The 15170-nt window shown below is 39.6% G+C and overlaps 1 protein-coding gene across 3 annotated transcripts in view; it reads right to left on the bottom strand.

The window, feature by feature from the left end:
* Positions 1–2067, bottom strand: part of NAE1 (NEDD8 activating enzyme E1 subunit 1) — a 40505-nt gene extending 38438 nt beyond the window's left edge. For all 3 annotated transcript variants that reach the window (XM_074286532.1, XM_074286533.1, XM_074286534.1), the window contains exon 1: positions 1852–2067. In XM_074286532.1, the coding sequence (XP_074142633.1) occupies positions 1852–1913 (62 nt within the window). In that variant the 5' untranslated portion in view covers positions 1914–2067. The remainder of the gene's footprint in view (positions 1–1851) is intronic.
* Positions 2068–15170: the final 13103 nt, after the last annotated feature.

The following is a 15170-nucleotide window of genomic DNA, read 5'->3' as shown; positions in this document are numbered from 1 at the left end:
GCTCTGAGGCCTCCCTCTCTCTGCTCTGACACTCAATGCTCCGAGGCCTCCCTCTCTCTGCACTGACTCTCAATGCTCTGAGGCCTCCCTCTCTCTGCACTGACTCTCAATGCTCTGAGGCCTCCCTCTCTCTGCACTGACTCTCAATGCTCTGAGGCCTCCCTCTCTCTGCACTGACACTCAGTGCTCTGAGGCCTCCCTCTCTCTGCACTGACTCTCAATGCTCTGAGGCCTCCCTCTCTCTGCACTGACTCTCAATGCTCTGAGGCCTCCCTCTCTCTGCTCTGACACTCAATGCTCCGAGGCCTCCCTCTCTCTGCACTGACACTCAGTGCTCCGAGGCCTCCCTCTCTCTGCACTGACACTCAGTGCTCTGAGGCCTCCCTCTCTCTGCTCCGAGGCCTCCCTCTCTCTGCTCCGAGGCCTCCCTCTCTCTGCTCCGAGGCCTCCCTCTCTCTGCTCTGACACTCAATGCTCTGAGGCCTCCCTCTCTCTGCTCTCACACTCAATGCTCTGAGGCCTCCCTCTCTCTGCACTGACACTCAATGCTCTGAGGCCTCCCTCTCTCTGCTCTCACACTCAATGCTCTGAGGCCTCCCTCTCTCTGCACTGACACTCAGTGCTCTGAGGCCTCCCTCTCTCTGCACTGACACTCAATGCTCTGAGGCCTCCCTCTCTCTGCTCCGAGGCCTCCCTCTCTCTGCACTGACACTCAATGCTCTGAGGCCTCCCTCTCTCTGCACTGACACTCAGTGCTCTGAGGCCTCCCTCTCTCTGCTCCGAGGCCTCCCTCTCTCTGCACTGACACTCAATGCTCTGAGGCCTCCCTCTCTCTGCTCTGACACTCAATGCTCTGAGACCTCTCTCTCTCTGCTCTGACACTCAATGCTCTGAGGCCTCCCTCTCTCTGCTCTGACACTCAATGCTCTGAGACCTCTCTCTCTCTGCTCTGACACTCAATGCTCTGAGGCCTCCCTCTCTCTGCTCTGACACTCAATGCTCTGAGGCCTCCCTCTCTCTGCTCTGACACTCAATGCTCTGAGGCCTCCCTCTCTCTGCTCTGACACTCAATGCTCTGAGGCCTCCCTCTCTCTGCTCTGACACTCAATGCTCTGAGGCCTCCCTCTCTCTGCACTGACACTCAATGCTCTGAGGCCTCCCTCTCTCTGCTCTGACACTCAATGCTCCGAGGCCTCCCTCTCTCTGCTCCGAGGCCTCCCTCTCTCTGCACTGACACTCAATGCTCTGAGGCCTCCCTCTCTCTGCACTGACACTCAATGCTCTGAGGCCTCCCTCTCTCTGCTCTGACACTCAATGCTCTGAGGCCTCCCTCTCTCTGCTCTGACACTCAATGCTCTGAGGCCTCCCTCTCTCTGCACTGACACTCAATGCTCTGAGGCCTCCCTCTCTCTGCTCTGACACTCAATGCTCTGAGGCCTCCCTCTCTCTGCTCTGACACTCAATGCTCTGAGGCCTCCCTTTCTCTGCACTGACACTCAATGCTCTGAGGCCTCCCTCTGCACTGACACTCAATGCTCTGAGGCCTCGGTGATGCTCTGAGGCCTCTCTGTGCACCGTTACTTGGTGCTCCGGGGCCTTTTTCTGCTCTGGCACTCAATGTTCTGAGGCCTCTCTTTGCACCGGCACTCAGCGCTCCGGGGCCTGGTCCTCCGTTCCCAGTCCAGGGCCCGGCAGACAGCTTGGCCGAGCAGGAAGGCCGCTCCCTCTAGGAGCTCAGCAACTAGGGTAGGCGGGGCCGGCCCGAGCCCGAAGCTCTCTCGGGAAGCCCGGAGCCCAGGATGGGCCAGGGCTGGACGGAAGTACCTGCCGCATCCTCCCCCTGGCGCTCACCTCAGCTGCCGGTCGTACTTCTGTTCCTTGGGCAGCTTCCCCGCCTCTGGCTGCGCCATCATCCCGCCTGGGCCCGGCCTCACGCCTGCTGCACTCTCGCCCCGGAGGAGGAGGAGGCACGGCCGCGCCGGTACCGCAGGCTGTCCCTCCCCCACCACGCAGGCGCATTACTCCCCGCTCCAGGTTTCCCCCAGCTTATGCGCAGCCGCGAAGTGTGCCTGGCGTCCCTGCGCAGCCGCACTTTCCCACGCAGTCACCCCTCAGCTTCCCGAGTCTGCCAGCAGGGGACGCCAAAGGGCCGCGCACGCGCGAGGTTTCCGATGGATACGCGGGTACACGAACGGACCAGGTTGTCCTATGAAAGACCGTCAGCTTCAGTTTCATTTCTTCTCCAAACCCTCCTGGTCCCCTCGGCCGGCCCAGCGTGGACCGGTACACCTGCCTGGGCGTGTCTCCTGTTCCATTTAGCCAATTACCACCAATTAGCTTTTATGAGGGCTATTGAGATGCCTGAGTTTTTTCCCCGATAACTTAAAATTTGCCAGGTGTGCTCACGCCCGACGCCGGAGCATCTTTGCCAGCGGAACTCCGCCTCCTGAAGGCCTCGGACCCGCGGAGCTGGAGCTGGAAGCGTCCGCAAAGTCTGATTCCACTCCCGGGTTTTATGGAGGATCCAGGAAGTTCCCAAGATTTAAACTTGGAAAAGAGAGACTGGAGTAAATCAGCTTCTCATTGGGTGGAGGAGAAATCGGGGCCCGGAAGGGAAGGGCTTTTCTTCTTTTATACAAACGGTCATCCAATATTTATGAAGCACCTACTACGTGCTAGGGCTGGCTAAGGCCTTTGCTCCCGGGGACCCCAAAGCCGGACCCGTTGGCCCCGATTCCAATCTGCCCCCGCTTGCCTCCTTGACATTGCAAAGTTTACAAAGAAGCAGCTGCCACTCATTCCTTTGAAATGAAAGGACACATAACCAAAGTAAAAACCCACATTCACTGGCCTCAGACTCTTGCCTCTTTTTGCATCCCCAGCACCTGGCACACAGTATGTTTATTGATCGTCTACAACATATTTCTGTGATAAAGGCCTCATTTCTCAAATATAAAGGAAACTGAGCCAAATTTATAAAGATAGCAGCCATTTCCCAATTGATAAATGATCAAAGGATATGAACAATTTTCAGAAGAAATCAAACCTACGGGTCGTTACAAGGAAAAATTTCTGAATCACTATGGATTGGACAAATGTAAATTAAAACCACTCAGAGATACCATTTCATACCTATCAGACTGATTAACAGGATAAAAGAAGGAAATGACACATGCTGGAGGGGATTTTGGGGGGAAATCAGGACATTCATGAACTTTGGTGGAGGGGTGAATTGTTCCAGAAATTCCTGAGAACAGTTTGGAGCTCTGCCCAGAAGGCTATAAAACTTTGTATATCATGTAATAGTAATAAAAACCACATTACCTGCAAAGGTGGAAATGAAGGCCAAAAAAACAAAAAACAAAAAAACCCCACAACTTTGTATATCCTTAGATCCAGCAATAGCAGTACTAGGTCTGTATCCTAAAGAGATTAAATAAAAAGAAAAAGGACCTATTTGCAAATATTTATTCATCATTCATTTATTGATTAAGTGATTGATTGCAGCTCTTTTTGTGGTGGCTGAAAACTGAGAGGATGCCCTTTAATTGGAAAAAGGCTAAATAAGTCACGGCACCAGACTGGCATGGAATACTCTTGTGTTCCAAGAAATAATGGGGGGGGGGTCAAAAAAACCTGGGGAGACTTATGTGTCTATGCAAAGTGAAGAAAACAGAACCAGGAGAATATTGTATACAACAACAGCAATATTACAACATTGATCAATGGAGAAAGATTTAGCTACTTTAGTCAATAAAATGATCCAAAACAATTCTAAGATTCATAATGAAAAACATTTTCCATTTCCAATATAAGAATTGATGAATTCTGAATTTTTTTTCACTTTATTGTTCCTGTTTTGCTTCTTTCTCTTTCCCCATACCCCCACGTGACTGAAATAGAAATATTTAAGTAGTATCATTGTTTGCCTTCTCCATAGGTGGGGGAGAGGCTAGAGAATTTAGCATTCAACTTTTTAAAAGAACGATTGTAAAAAGTAAAATTTTTATCAGTTGATTTACCAATTGATTTCCTGAGGCATTTAAGGAAACTGGCAGAACAACAATCAGGAAATATGGGAAAGAAGTATAAATTTTTTAACAACTCATTTGGCCATCAGTTGCAGTAAGACCACCCCATTTGGCGTTAATGTCTTAGTTTCAGATTTGTTACATGAGAAAGTAGAAATAGTGCTAAAGATATGGGGAAAGCAGCTGAATACAACCAAGATTATACAGACAAGAGAATTGTGCCAGAAGCACCATAATTTTGACAGCCTAGATCAGAGGCAAGATAGTGGAGGCTCAGGGGAGAAAAATTTCAGACCTTATCATACTCCCTTGCATGTAATCTCCCCTTAGCCTGGGAGCTCTGTAAGAGCAAGGTTTTTTAGTTTTCTTCCTATTTGGTTATGGAATATTATTGCTCTGTAAGAAATGACCAGCAGGACGAATACAGAGAAGCTTGGAGAGACTTAAATCAACTGATGCTGAGTGAAACGAACAGAACCAGAAGATCGCTGTACACTTCAATGCTGTATTAAGATGTATTCTGATGGAAGTGGAAATCTTCACATAAAGAAGATCCAACTCACTTCCAGATGATCAATGATGGACAGAAACAACTACACCCAGAGAAGGAACACTGGGAAGCGAATGTAAATTGTTAGCACTACTGTCTATCTACCCAGGTTACTTGTACCTTCGAAATCTAATACTTAATGTTCAACAAGAAAATGGGATTTACACACATATATTGTATCTAGGTTATATTGTAACACATGTAAAATGTATGGGATTGCCTGTCATGGGGGGAGGGAGTAAATGGAGGGAGGGGATAAATTGGAAAAATGAATACAAGGGATAATGTTATAAAAAAATTACTCATGCATATATACCGTCAGAAAATTATAAATAAAAATAAATAAAATTTAAAAAAAAAAAAGTTTTCTTCATATTCCCAGAGCTTAGTGCAGTGCCTGGCAAATGATAGGTCCTTAAAGGTTTATTGACCGACTTATTGACTGAAATCCTGATAAGGATTCTGGAAAAAGTAAGCAGGAAGAAAGGTTAGGAATAAAGGAGGAAGGAGCAGTTTGTCCTACTGAGAGGTTTGTTTATTGGGAGGTTATATATATATATAACCCTATATATAACCACCAGGTTATATGTGAATAGTCTTCATTTTTTTAAAACACCAATTGCATTTGAGAGAGCCTTATTAAGTTTAGAGCCCAGGGCAATTGTCTCTGTTAGTTCTTTGTGTATCTAAATATAAACCACTTCATATATATATAATGGTGTTACAATTACAATAAACTTTGCCCCTTGATTTGGATATAGGTTCAAACTTACAAATTCTTTTGAGACACCTGGCACCACCCATCTATGACCCCAAACTTTTGGGGTCCCCCTTCCCAACCTCAACAAGAGGACACTATTAGATCAAAGGAGAGGTATTTCACATAACATAGCAAGGAAAGTGTCAATAAGACATTCCCCCAATAGATTGAGGGCATAAACTCCCATAAATACATCAGTAGAAAATGCAGACCAAGGTAGGGGTAGATACCCATAGAATTCATGGGACAAGGCATGTTTTTAGAGAGATATACAGCAGGAAACACAAATGGCCACAGTACACAAAAGGAGGGATACATGTGTGTGAAAAACACCCGTGGTTATGGCACAAGCAGGAAGCAATGAACCCCGAGTATCCAAGCTATACACAAAAAGGGGTAGTTCCTGACTTTCATGCTGCATGATTACTGTTGTCCTCTGGATTAATAAATTTCAATCAATGAGACATGCAAACTGCTATGGAAAAATAACCTCTATACAGGATAAATTGGAAATAGACTAGCCTTAAGGGGAATGGAGAGAGACTTCTTGCAGAAGGTAGGATTTCAGCTGAAACTTGGAAGAAGCCAGGAGACAGGGATGGGGAGAGCTTATTCCTATCAAAGGAATTTCCCTTCCCTCACTGTTCCTCTGCAGAGTACATAATCTTTGCTGCTCACTGCCCATGGGCCTTTTATGGTGCTTGTCTCTGCTTCAACTATAGCTCTTGGTTAGAGTGTTATCTCTGGCTCATGAGAAGAGTGGGTTCATCTTTTGATTAAAAATACTGAAGCTTTAAAAAAAAATAGGCTTAGAAAGAGGACTGTGGAAACTGAATGTAGATTACAACATAGCATTTTCACTCTTTTTGCTGTTGTTTGCTTGCATTTTATTTTCTTCCTCGTTTTTTTTCCTTTTGATCTGATTTTCCTTGTGCAGCAGGATTATTGTATAAATATGTAAACATATATTATATTTAACATTTAAAAAAGGCCTAATAGAAAAGTAGCACCTCCAACTATAGGCTGACAAGGAAAGATAGGCTGAATAGAAATCATCTTCCCTGGAAAAGATACTTCCAGGTTCAAATCTTTTAAAATAAAATTTTATTCAAGGGTTTAGGTCTCTCTGAGAGATCTCATTATATTCCTAGGTAGGTATTCAATATGATTTCTGGTTTTAGTCTCTCAAGCTTGGCAGTGGTTTCAAACTCAAATAGAAAAGGGATATCTCTGTGAGTGCATTCTGACTTAGAAAATCACATATTAACATTATCTTTTATTATAATTTGATTTATTTTGCTAAATATTTCTCAATTACATATTTTTAGTTAAAGTTTTTATTTTCAAAATATATACATAGATAATTTTCAACATTCAGCTTTGCAAAATCCTGTGTTCAAAACTTTTTTTCTCCCTCCCTTCCTACCCCCTTCCCTAGATGACAAGTAATCCAATACATGTTAAATATATGTAATTCTTCTATACATATTTCCACAATTATCATGCTGTACCATGAAAAACCAGATTTTAAAAAAAAGGAAAAAAAGGGGCAGCTAGTTGGTACACTGGACAGAGCCCCAGCCCTGGTCAGGAGGACCTGAGTTCAAATGTGACCTCAGACACTTAACACTTCCTAGCTGTGTGACCCTGGGCAAGTCACTTAGCCCCAGCTACCTCAATGGAAGAAAAAAAAAAAAAAAAGGAAAAAAATCTCAATTATATTTTAATCTGGTTCAGGCTGATTTTAGGAGTTTTGAAGCCTAAGACCTAGACTAAACCAAGTCATCTATGTAGGGGCTGATTTTCTCAAAAATTTCGAAGGTTTTTGGAATCCAGGGTCCCCAATTTCTTAATTCCAAAACCTGTTCTGTTCTCATATTGAAGGAGATATGGGGAGGGAGAGAAAAGAAAGACACTTAAAATCAATCCCCAGAGAATAAGAGTGAAGTCTTTTCTACCAGGCTAGTCTCATTCTGACTTCCATAAAGTCTTTTAAATTTTGGACCCCCACCTTTACTAAAATAGATTAAATTTTTTAATTTCTGATGTTCATCCACCTTTACTATTGGTCATAAATCTAGCTCATAAACCCAAATTAGCCCATTAACTTTTAAATCAAAATATAGAATCACAGAGCTGGAAAAAAAAATTAAAGGTCATTTGATAACCTCCTAAAACAATGCTGGAATTACTGGTACTGAGGTCTGAACTATAAAGGCCCTTCAAGAGAGTATATATCCAGAGCTCCACAGGAAATTTCCAGAGACATGATGATGAATTTCCTCGCTGCTTCTTATGGTAATTCAATATTGAAGAGTATGAGTGCTTTGAAATGATAAGTAGATCCCCTTATTGATTTCTGAGTTGGAAGGATCAGTGACTCAGTGGACATTTTAAATGGAGACAACTTCAGCTTAGCCTTGCTTTAGTTCTCCCATGTGATAAGTAGTGTGCTCTTTTTTAAAAATTTAATTTAATTTTCAGTTCTAAATTCTCTCCCTACTCTCTCTTCTCTTACTTACTGAGGAAGCAAGAAAAAAAACAAAATCAATTGCAAGTGTGGTCATGAAAAACAAGTTTCTGCATTAACCTTGTTTAAAGAGGAAAAAAAAAAAGACAAGAAGAAAAAATTAAGAAAACATGTTTCAATTGTACAGAGTCCCCCAGATCTTAATCTTGAGAAATAATGTTTCATTATAAGTCATTTGGAATTGTGGTTGGTTGTAAAAAGCTAGAACTGAGCAGTGCACTTGGATAATGAAGCACGTGAGACTAATTGCCAATTGGCCGGTTCCCTATTAACTTGTTTAAAGGTTGACCCTCCCCAGCTGTTCTGTGCTGACTTGATTGGTGGGACAAAGAGGGGGAAGTGATGTGTGTGGGAGAAGTGGGAGGAGGAGGAGAAACTTGGGTGGTAGATCTCACGCTCTCTTGAACTCGTGACCTGGCATTGGGGGGTGACCGTAAAGGATCCAGAATAAAGACGTTTAGTGATCCTGACTCCGGCTGATTTCTGGGAAGACAGAGTTCCAGCAGTTGGTTACAGCTGATTATCTTTACATTTTTGCTGTATAAAGGGTCCTTTTCATTCTGCATTAATCCATAAGTCTTCCCAGTTTCAGAAAAACCATCCCCATCGTTGTTTTTTATAGCACACTAATATACCATTACATTCACATATTATAATTGATTCAGCCATTCTCCAATCGATAGATAACTCTGGAATTTATAATTTGTTGCTACCACAAAAAATATTGCTCTAAATATTCTGTACATATGGGTCCTTTTCCTTTAATGTCTTTAAGGTATAGAACATACTACTTGTCCTTTGTGACTAAATCATGAGTCTATTCTGGGATTATATTGCTATGTAGTGTGAAAGCGAGATATTAGACAAACATCTATATAAATAAATAATAATAAATAAATAAATAAACAATAATAAATAGTAGGCAGACAGCCTATTTTCTGTCAGACTGCATTTGTTTTCTCAATAGTTGTCAAGTAGTAAATTCTTGGCCCAATAGATGGAATCTTTCACTTTATCAAACACTAGGTTAAAATGTTCATTTGATTCTGTATATTGTGTATCTAATCTGTTCCATTGATCAACCCCTCAATTTCTTATCCAGTAACAAATAAATTATTTTGATGATTACAATTTTGTAGTACAGTTTGAGATCTGATCATGCCAGGCACCCTTACTTTCCTTTTTATTTTCCCAATGATTCCTTTTTATTTTCTTAGATGAATTTTATTATTTTTTTCTAGCTCTACAAAGTAATTCTTTGATAGCTTTATTGGCACTGAATAAATTACTCTAAATAATATTGTCATTTTTTACTATGTTGATATTTCTCCAATTACTTAGATTGGTCTTGATTTATGAAGAGTGTTTTATATTCATATAATTTATAGCTATTTCTTGACCCACAGATTCCTAAGCATTTCATACCGACTACAGTTACTTTAGATGGAATTTCTCTATCTCTTTCTGCAATATGCAAACATTTTAATGATTAGTGTGAGTCTATGTTATATCTTGCAGTTTTGCTGAAGTTGTTAATTGTTGTGATTACTTTTTTTTTTTTTGATCTCTAGGGTTCTCTAAGCAAATTTAATATCTTTTGCCAAAATTGAGTTTTATTTCTTTATTGCTGCGATTATAACTTCAATTTCTTTCTTTTCTTGTCTATTGCTATAACTCCCATTTCTAGTATAATATTGAATCTCTCTCTCTGTCTCTCTCTGTCTCTCTCTGTCTCTCTGTCTCTCTGTCTCTCTCTCTGTCTCTCTCTCTCTCTCTCTCTCTCTCTCTCTTTATATATATATAGGCTGAGGCAACTGGGGTTAAGTGACTTGACCAGGGTCACACAGCTAGGAAGCATTAAGTGTCTGAAACCAGATTTGAACTCGGGTCCTCCTGACTTTAGAGCTGGTGCTCTATCCACTGCACCACCTAGCTGCCCCTAATATTGAATATTATTGGATAATAGAATATTATTATTAGTATTGAAGTAATAACAATAATTCAATAATAATAATTAATAATTCAATAATATTAATAATATTATTGAATAATAAACAACTTTGCTTCACTTTTTATCTTATTGGAAAGGCTTCTAGCTTATGTGCTCTTCTTTATATACCCTATGAGGGAGATAAGGGAATTTAACCTTTGTTCTACCCTGTAGTTACAGGGAATAAGGGCCTAATTCGGTAAACTTACAATTGAGTCCTTGGATAACTTTCCTGCTTCTTATTTCCTTTCCTGCATAGATGATTGAGCATTAATTTAGAAAGGGATATATTTAGACTTGGAAACCATCTCATTTGGGAGATTTAGAGGTCATGAGTGCAATTAATGGAATTGACTGGTGGCAGAGAAAGTTTTCACAATTGGTGAGAAAGGCTAAAGCCAAGAAGATTGGCCCACGCTTGATCATTTTACCAAAAGATATATCAGGAGTTGTCTGCATAATGTAGAGCAAGGGGATAATGGGAAATGCTTAATCATAGTCCTTTCCACAAACTGCTTTAGGTCTGATGAAGTTAACTCTTCAAAAGATTGTAGTTATAAATTAAATTGCTGAATTTTGTTTAATTTTTTTTGTCAAAATTAAGTATTCTGTTGTTAGCATTCCTATATTATATAGAAATTAATACCTGTCCTTTACTTAATTCATATTATGTATTAAGTACTTTTACCACCCCATCTTGGGGAAATCCTACACATAAACTTAAACCTAAGATTTAAATCATTTGTCCCAAGGAGTTTTTTAAGTTGAGAAATATAAGAAAAGGGAACCTAGTGGCATTTTCCTAATCTTTTTCACCCCCAATTAGGAATGAAAATTCCATGGGACTGAACCTGAATCTAGTCTGACTACATATCTAAGTTCAGATCAGATGGTCAGAACTGAAATCTGCCTCCCCTAGGATTTCCCATTGATCCCACTTCTGCCCTCTGGGACCAGGCAGAACCAATATTATCCCTCCTCTACATGACATCTTTTTAGATACTGGAGTAGATGTCTCCTATTAATGATTCTCTTCTCAAAACTAAACATCCATATTCCTTCAATCAGTTTTCATTTGGCCCAGTCCATCATCTTTTGTCACCCAGCTGCCTTCTTCTAGACATATTATAATTTGCTAATAAAATGGAAATACTGCTACAAATTGTGTCTGATCAAAGCAAAAGACAATGGGACAGTGACTTTTGGCCTCCTCTCTTTTTATGTAACCTCAGAGCCTATCAATTTTTTGGTCTGTCATGTCCTACTATGGACTCATGTTGACATTTACTAAATATTATGGAAAAAGCAGATTAATCTCCAGATCTAGTACCTCTGATAAAGTCTCTGACAGTAAGATGACTAGAATGTAAAATTGCATTCTTTCTTTTTCATAGTGAATCTTGTTGGTTCTCAGATTGTACCAGGAAAACTTTGCTTCCTTCAGTCATGATAACAAATTATTTATGAACTATCACTTTTGTCAAATATTTATTTATACCTGCTGTATATAGAAATTTATAGCATTTGCAATATAACTAAATAAATCTTTACAAATCTTCCTTGGCTGCTCCTAATTTTAGATCAGTGGAAGATGATGGGAAAGCAAGATCTCAGATTTTCACAGGCCTTGGGTTTTTATGGTGCTATATTTCTTTTTCAAATTAGAGTCTCTGAAAGAAAGGAAAATAATAAAAGCTGCTCTCTAGATATGGGCATGTCATAAGCTATGTGACGTAATATCTCATACTCAGGGACTTAGATATATGTCCATGTTCCCCTAAGCACCTTTTCCTCTCAATTCATCAACCTCCTAAACTTCTGTGACCCCCCAAATTCACTCTACCTACATGATTCATGCCATACATGATAAGACCATCATTCATAATTTTTGTATTCCCCTTATTCAGAATGCCAAAAATTCTCTCTAATTATGATCTCTTATCTTTTGATCTTTTCCTCTTTCACGTTCCTTCTAATCTATTTTTTGTCCTTATTTAAGTAATCTTCAATTCCTGTATCCCTCTCAGTTTTCCCAATATGTAATCTTTTCTTGGACTTTACGTCCTTCTGGTAGTCATGAGAACAAGCCCAAAAATCTGAAATAGTTTTATTTTTTTAAAAAATATTTTATTTTTCCAATGTCATGTAAAATAATGTTTTTAATTTGTTTTTCAAAATTTTGAGTTTCCTCTTCTACTCCCTTCTTATTGAGAAAGCAGAAAACTTGATATAGGTTATTCATGTACAGTCATGTAAAACATGTAAAACATTTTTTTGATCACTTGGTAGAGGAAAAAAGCTAGGAAAAGGCTCCTTTTTTAGTCTCTGGGAGGCTTATATTATATAAAATTTCAGAGAAGAGTTCCAGTACATGAACTGAATCCCAAGTAGCAGTTAAGATATTTTGTAGATCAGACTTGTGGAGGAGGAAGGAGTTTGTGTCCAAGGGAGAACTAGAGACCATTATTGATCACAAAATAGATCATTTTGATTACACCAAATTAAAAAGTTTCTGCACAAACAAAACTAATGCAAACAAGATTAGAAGGGAAGTAACAAATTGGGAAAAAAATTTTACAGTTAAAGGTTCTGATAAAGGCCTCATCTCCAAAATATACAGAGAATTGACTTTAATTTATAAGAAATCAAGCCATTCTCCACTTGATAAATGGTCAAAGGATATGAACAGACAATTTTCAGATGATGAAATTAAAACTATTTCCACTCATATGAAAGAGTGTTCCAAATCATTATTGATCAGAGAAATGCAAATTAAGACAACTCTGAGGTATCATTACACACCTGTCAGATTGGCTAAGATGACAGGAACAAATAACGATGAATGTTGGAGGGGGTGTGGGAAAACTGGGACACTGATGCATTGTTGGTGGAGTTGTGAAAGAATCCAACCATTCTGGAGAGCAATCTGGAATTATGCCCAAAAAGTTATAAAAATGTGCCTACCCTTTGACCCAGCCATACTACTACTGGGCTTATACCCCAAGGAACTACTAAAGAAGGGAAAGGGACCTGTATGTGCCAAAATATTTGTGGCAGCCCTTTTCATAGTGGCTAGAAGCTGGAAGATGAATGGATGTCCATCAATTGGAGAATAGTTGGGTAAACTATGGTATATGAATGTTATGGAATATTATTGTTCTATAAGAAATGACCAACAGGAGAAATACAGAGAGGCTTGGAGAGACTTACATCAACTGATCCTGAGTGAAACGAGCAGAACCAGAAGATCATTATACACTTCAACAATGATACTGTACGAGGATGTATGCTGATGGAAGTGGATTTCTTCAACATAGAGAAGAGCTAATCCAATTCCAATTGATTAATGATGGACAGAACCAGCTACATCCAGAAAAGGAACACTGGGAAATGAGTGTAAACTGTTATTTTTACCTTCTGAATCCAATTCTTCCTGTGCAACAAAAAATTCGGTTCTACACACATATATTGTATCTAGAATATACTGTAATATATTTAACATATATAAGACTGCTTGCCATCTGGGGGAGGGGGTTGGGGGAGGAAGGGAAAAAATCTGAATAGAAGTAAGTGCAAGGGATAATGTTGTAAAAAATTACCCATGCATATGTACTGTCAAAAAAATGTTATAATTATAAAATAAAATAAAAATTAAAAAAAAAAAGATATTTTGTAGAGGGGGCAGTTCTCAGACAAGACCCATTAAGATGTATATAAGCATCAACATTCAATTTTTTTTATTATGGCTTTTTATTGACAGAACATATGGATGGGTAATTTTTCAACATTGTCCCTTGCAATCACTTCTGTTCCCACTTTTCCTTTCCCTCCCTCTACCCCCTTCCCTAGACAGCAGGCAGTCTTATACATGTTATACATGTTAAAGTATATCTCAAATACAATATATGTGTACACATCCAAACAGTTCTCTTGTTGCACAAGAAAAATTTGATTCAGAAAGGTAAAAATAAGTTGGAAAGAAAAACAGAAATGCAAGTAGTCCACATTCATTTCCCAGTATTCTTTCTCTGGATAGAGCTGGTTTTGTCCATCATTGATCAATTGGAACTGAATTGGATCTTCTCATTGTTGGAGAGCCACATCCATCAGAATATATCCCCATTTAGTATTGCTGTTGGAGTGTATATTTATCTCCTGGTTCTGCTCATTTCACTCAGCATCAGTTCATATAAGTCTCTCCAGGCATCTCTGTATTTATCCTGCTGGTCATTTCTTACAAAACAATAATATTCCATAACATTTATATATTATAATTTACCCAACCATTCTCCAATTGATGGGCATACATTCAATTTCCAGTTTCTAGCCACTACAAAGAGGGCTGGCACAAACATTTTTTGCACATACATATCTTTTGGGGATAGAAGCCTCGTAGTAACACTGCTGGATCACAGTTTTACAACTTTTTGAGCATAGTTCCAAATTGTTCTCCAGAATGGTTGGATCCGTTCACAACTTCACTAACAATGCATCAGTGTCTCAGTTTTCCCACATTCCCTCCAACATTCATCTCTATCTTATCCTGTCATCTTAGCCAATCTGACAGGTATGTAGTGGTATCTCAGAGTTGTCTTAATTTGCATTTTTCTGATCAATAGTGATTTGGAACACCCTTTCATATGAGTAGAAATAGTTTTAATTTCATCATCTGAAAATTGTTCATATCCTTTGACCATTTATCAATTGTAGAATGGCTTGATTTCTTATAAATTAGGGTCAGTTCTCTATATATTTTGAAAATGAGGCTTTATCAGAACCTTTAACTGTAAAAATGTTTTCTCAGTTTATTGCTTCTCTTCTAATCTTGTTTGCATTAGTTTTGTTTGTACAAAAGCTTTTTAACTTGATATAATCAGAATTTTCTGTGATCAATAATGATCTCTAGTTCTTTGGTCACAAATTCCTTCCTCCTCCATAAGTCTGAGAGGTAAACTATCCTGTGTTCCTCTAATTTATTTATGTTCTCGTTCTTTACGCCTCAATCATTGACCCATTTTGATCTTATCTTGGTATATGGTGTTAAGTGTGGGTCCACGCCTAATTTCTGCCATACTAATTTCCAGTTTTCCCAGCAGTTTTTGTTAAATAATGAATTCTTATCCCAAAAGTTGAGATCTTTGGGTTTGTCAAACACTAGATTGCTATAGGTATTGACTATTATCAACATTCAAATTTGGGGAAACCAAAATACATGTGTTGGATGAACCCAAGACCTGGGTGAAATCTAAACACACTTTGCAGTTTTCCTGGGAGCATCTCTAAGGTCAGTCAATTTTTAGCTATGTCAA

The sequence above is a fragment of the Sminthopsis crassicaudata genome, chromosome 2 (genome assembly GCF_048593235.1).
Source record: "Sminthopsis crassicaudata isolate SCR6 chromosome 2, ASM4859323v1, whole genome shotgun sequence".
Taxonomy (NCBI): Eukaryota; Metazoa; Chordata; class Mammalia; order Dasyuromorphia; family Dasyuridae; genus Sminthopsis; species Sminthopsis crassicaudata.
This window is presented reverse-complemented; position numbering and strand designations above follow the sequence as displayed.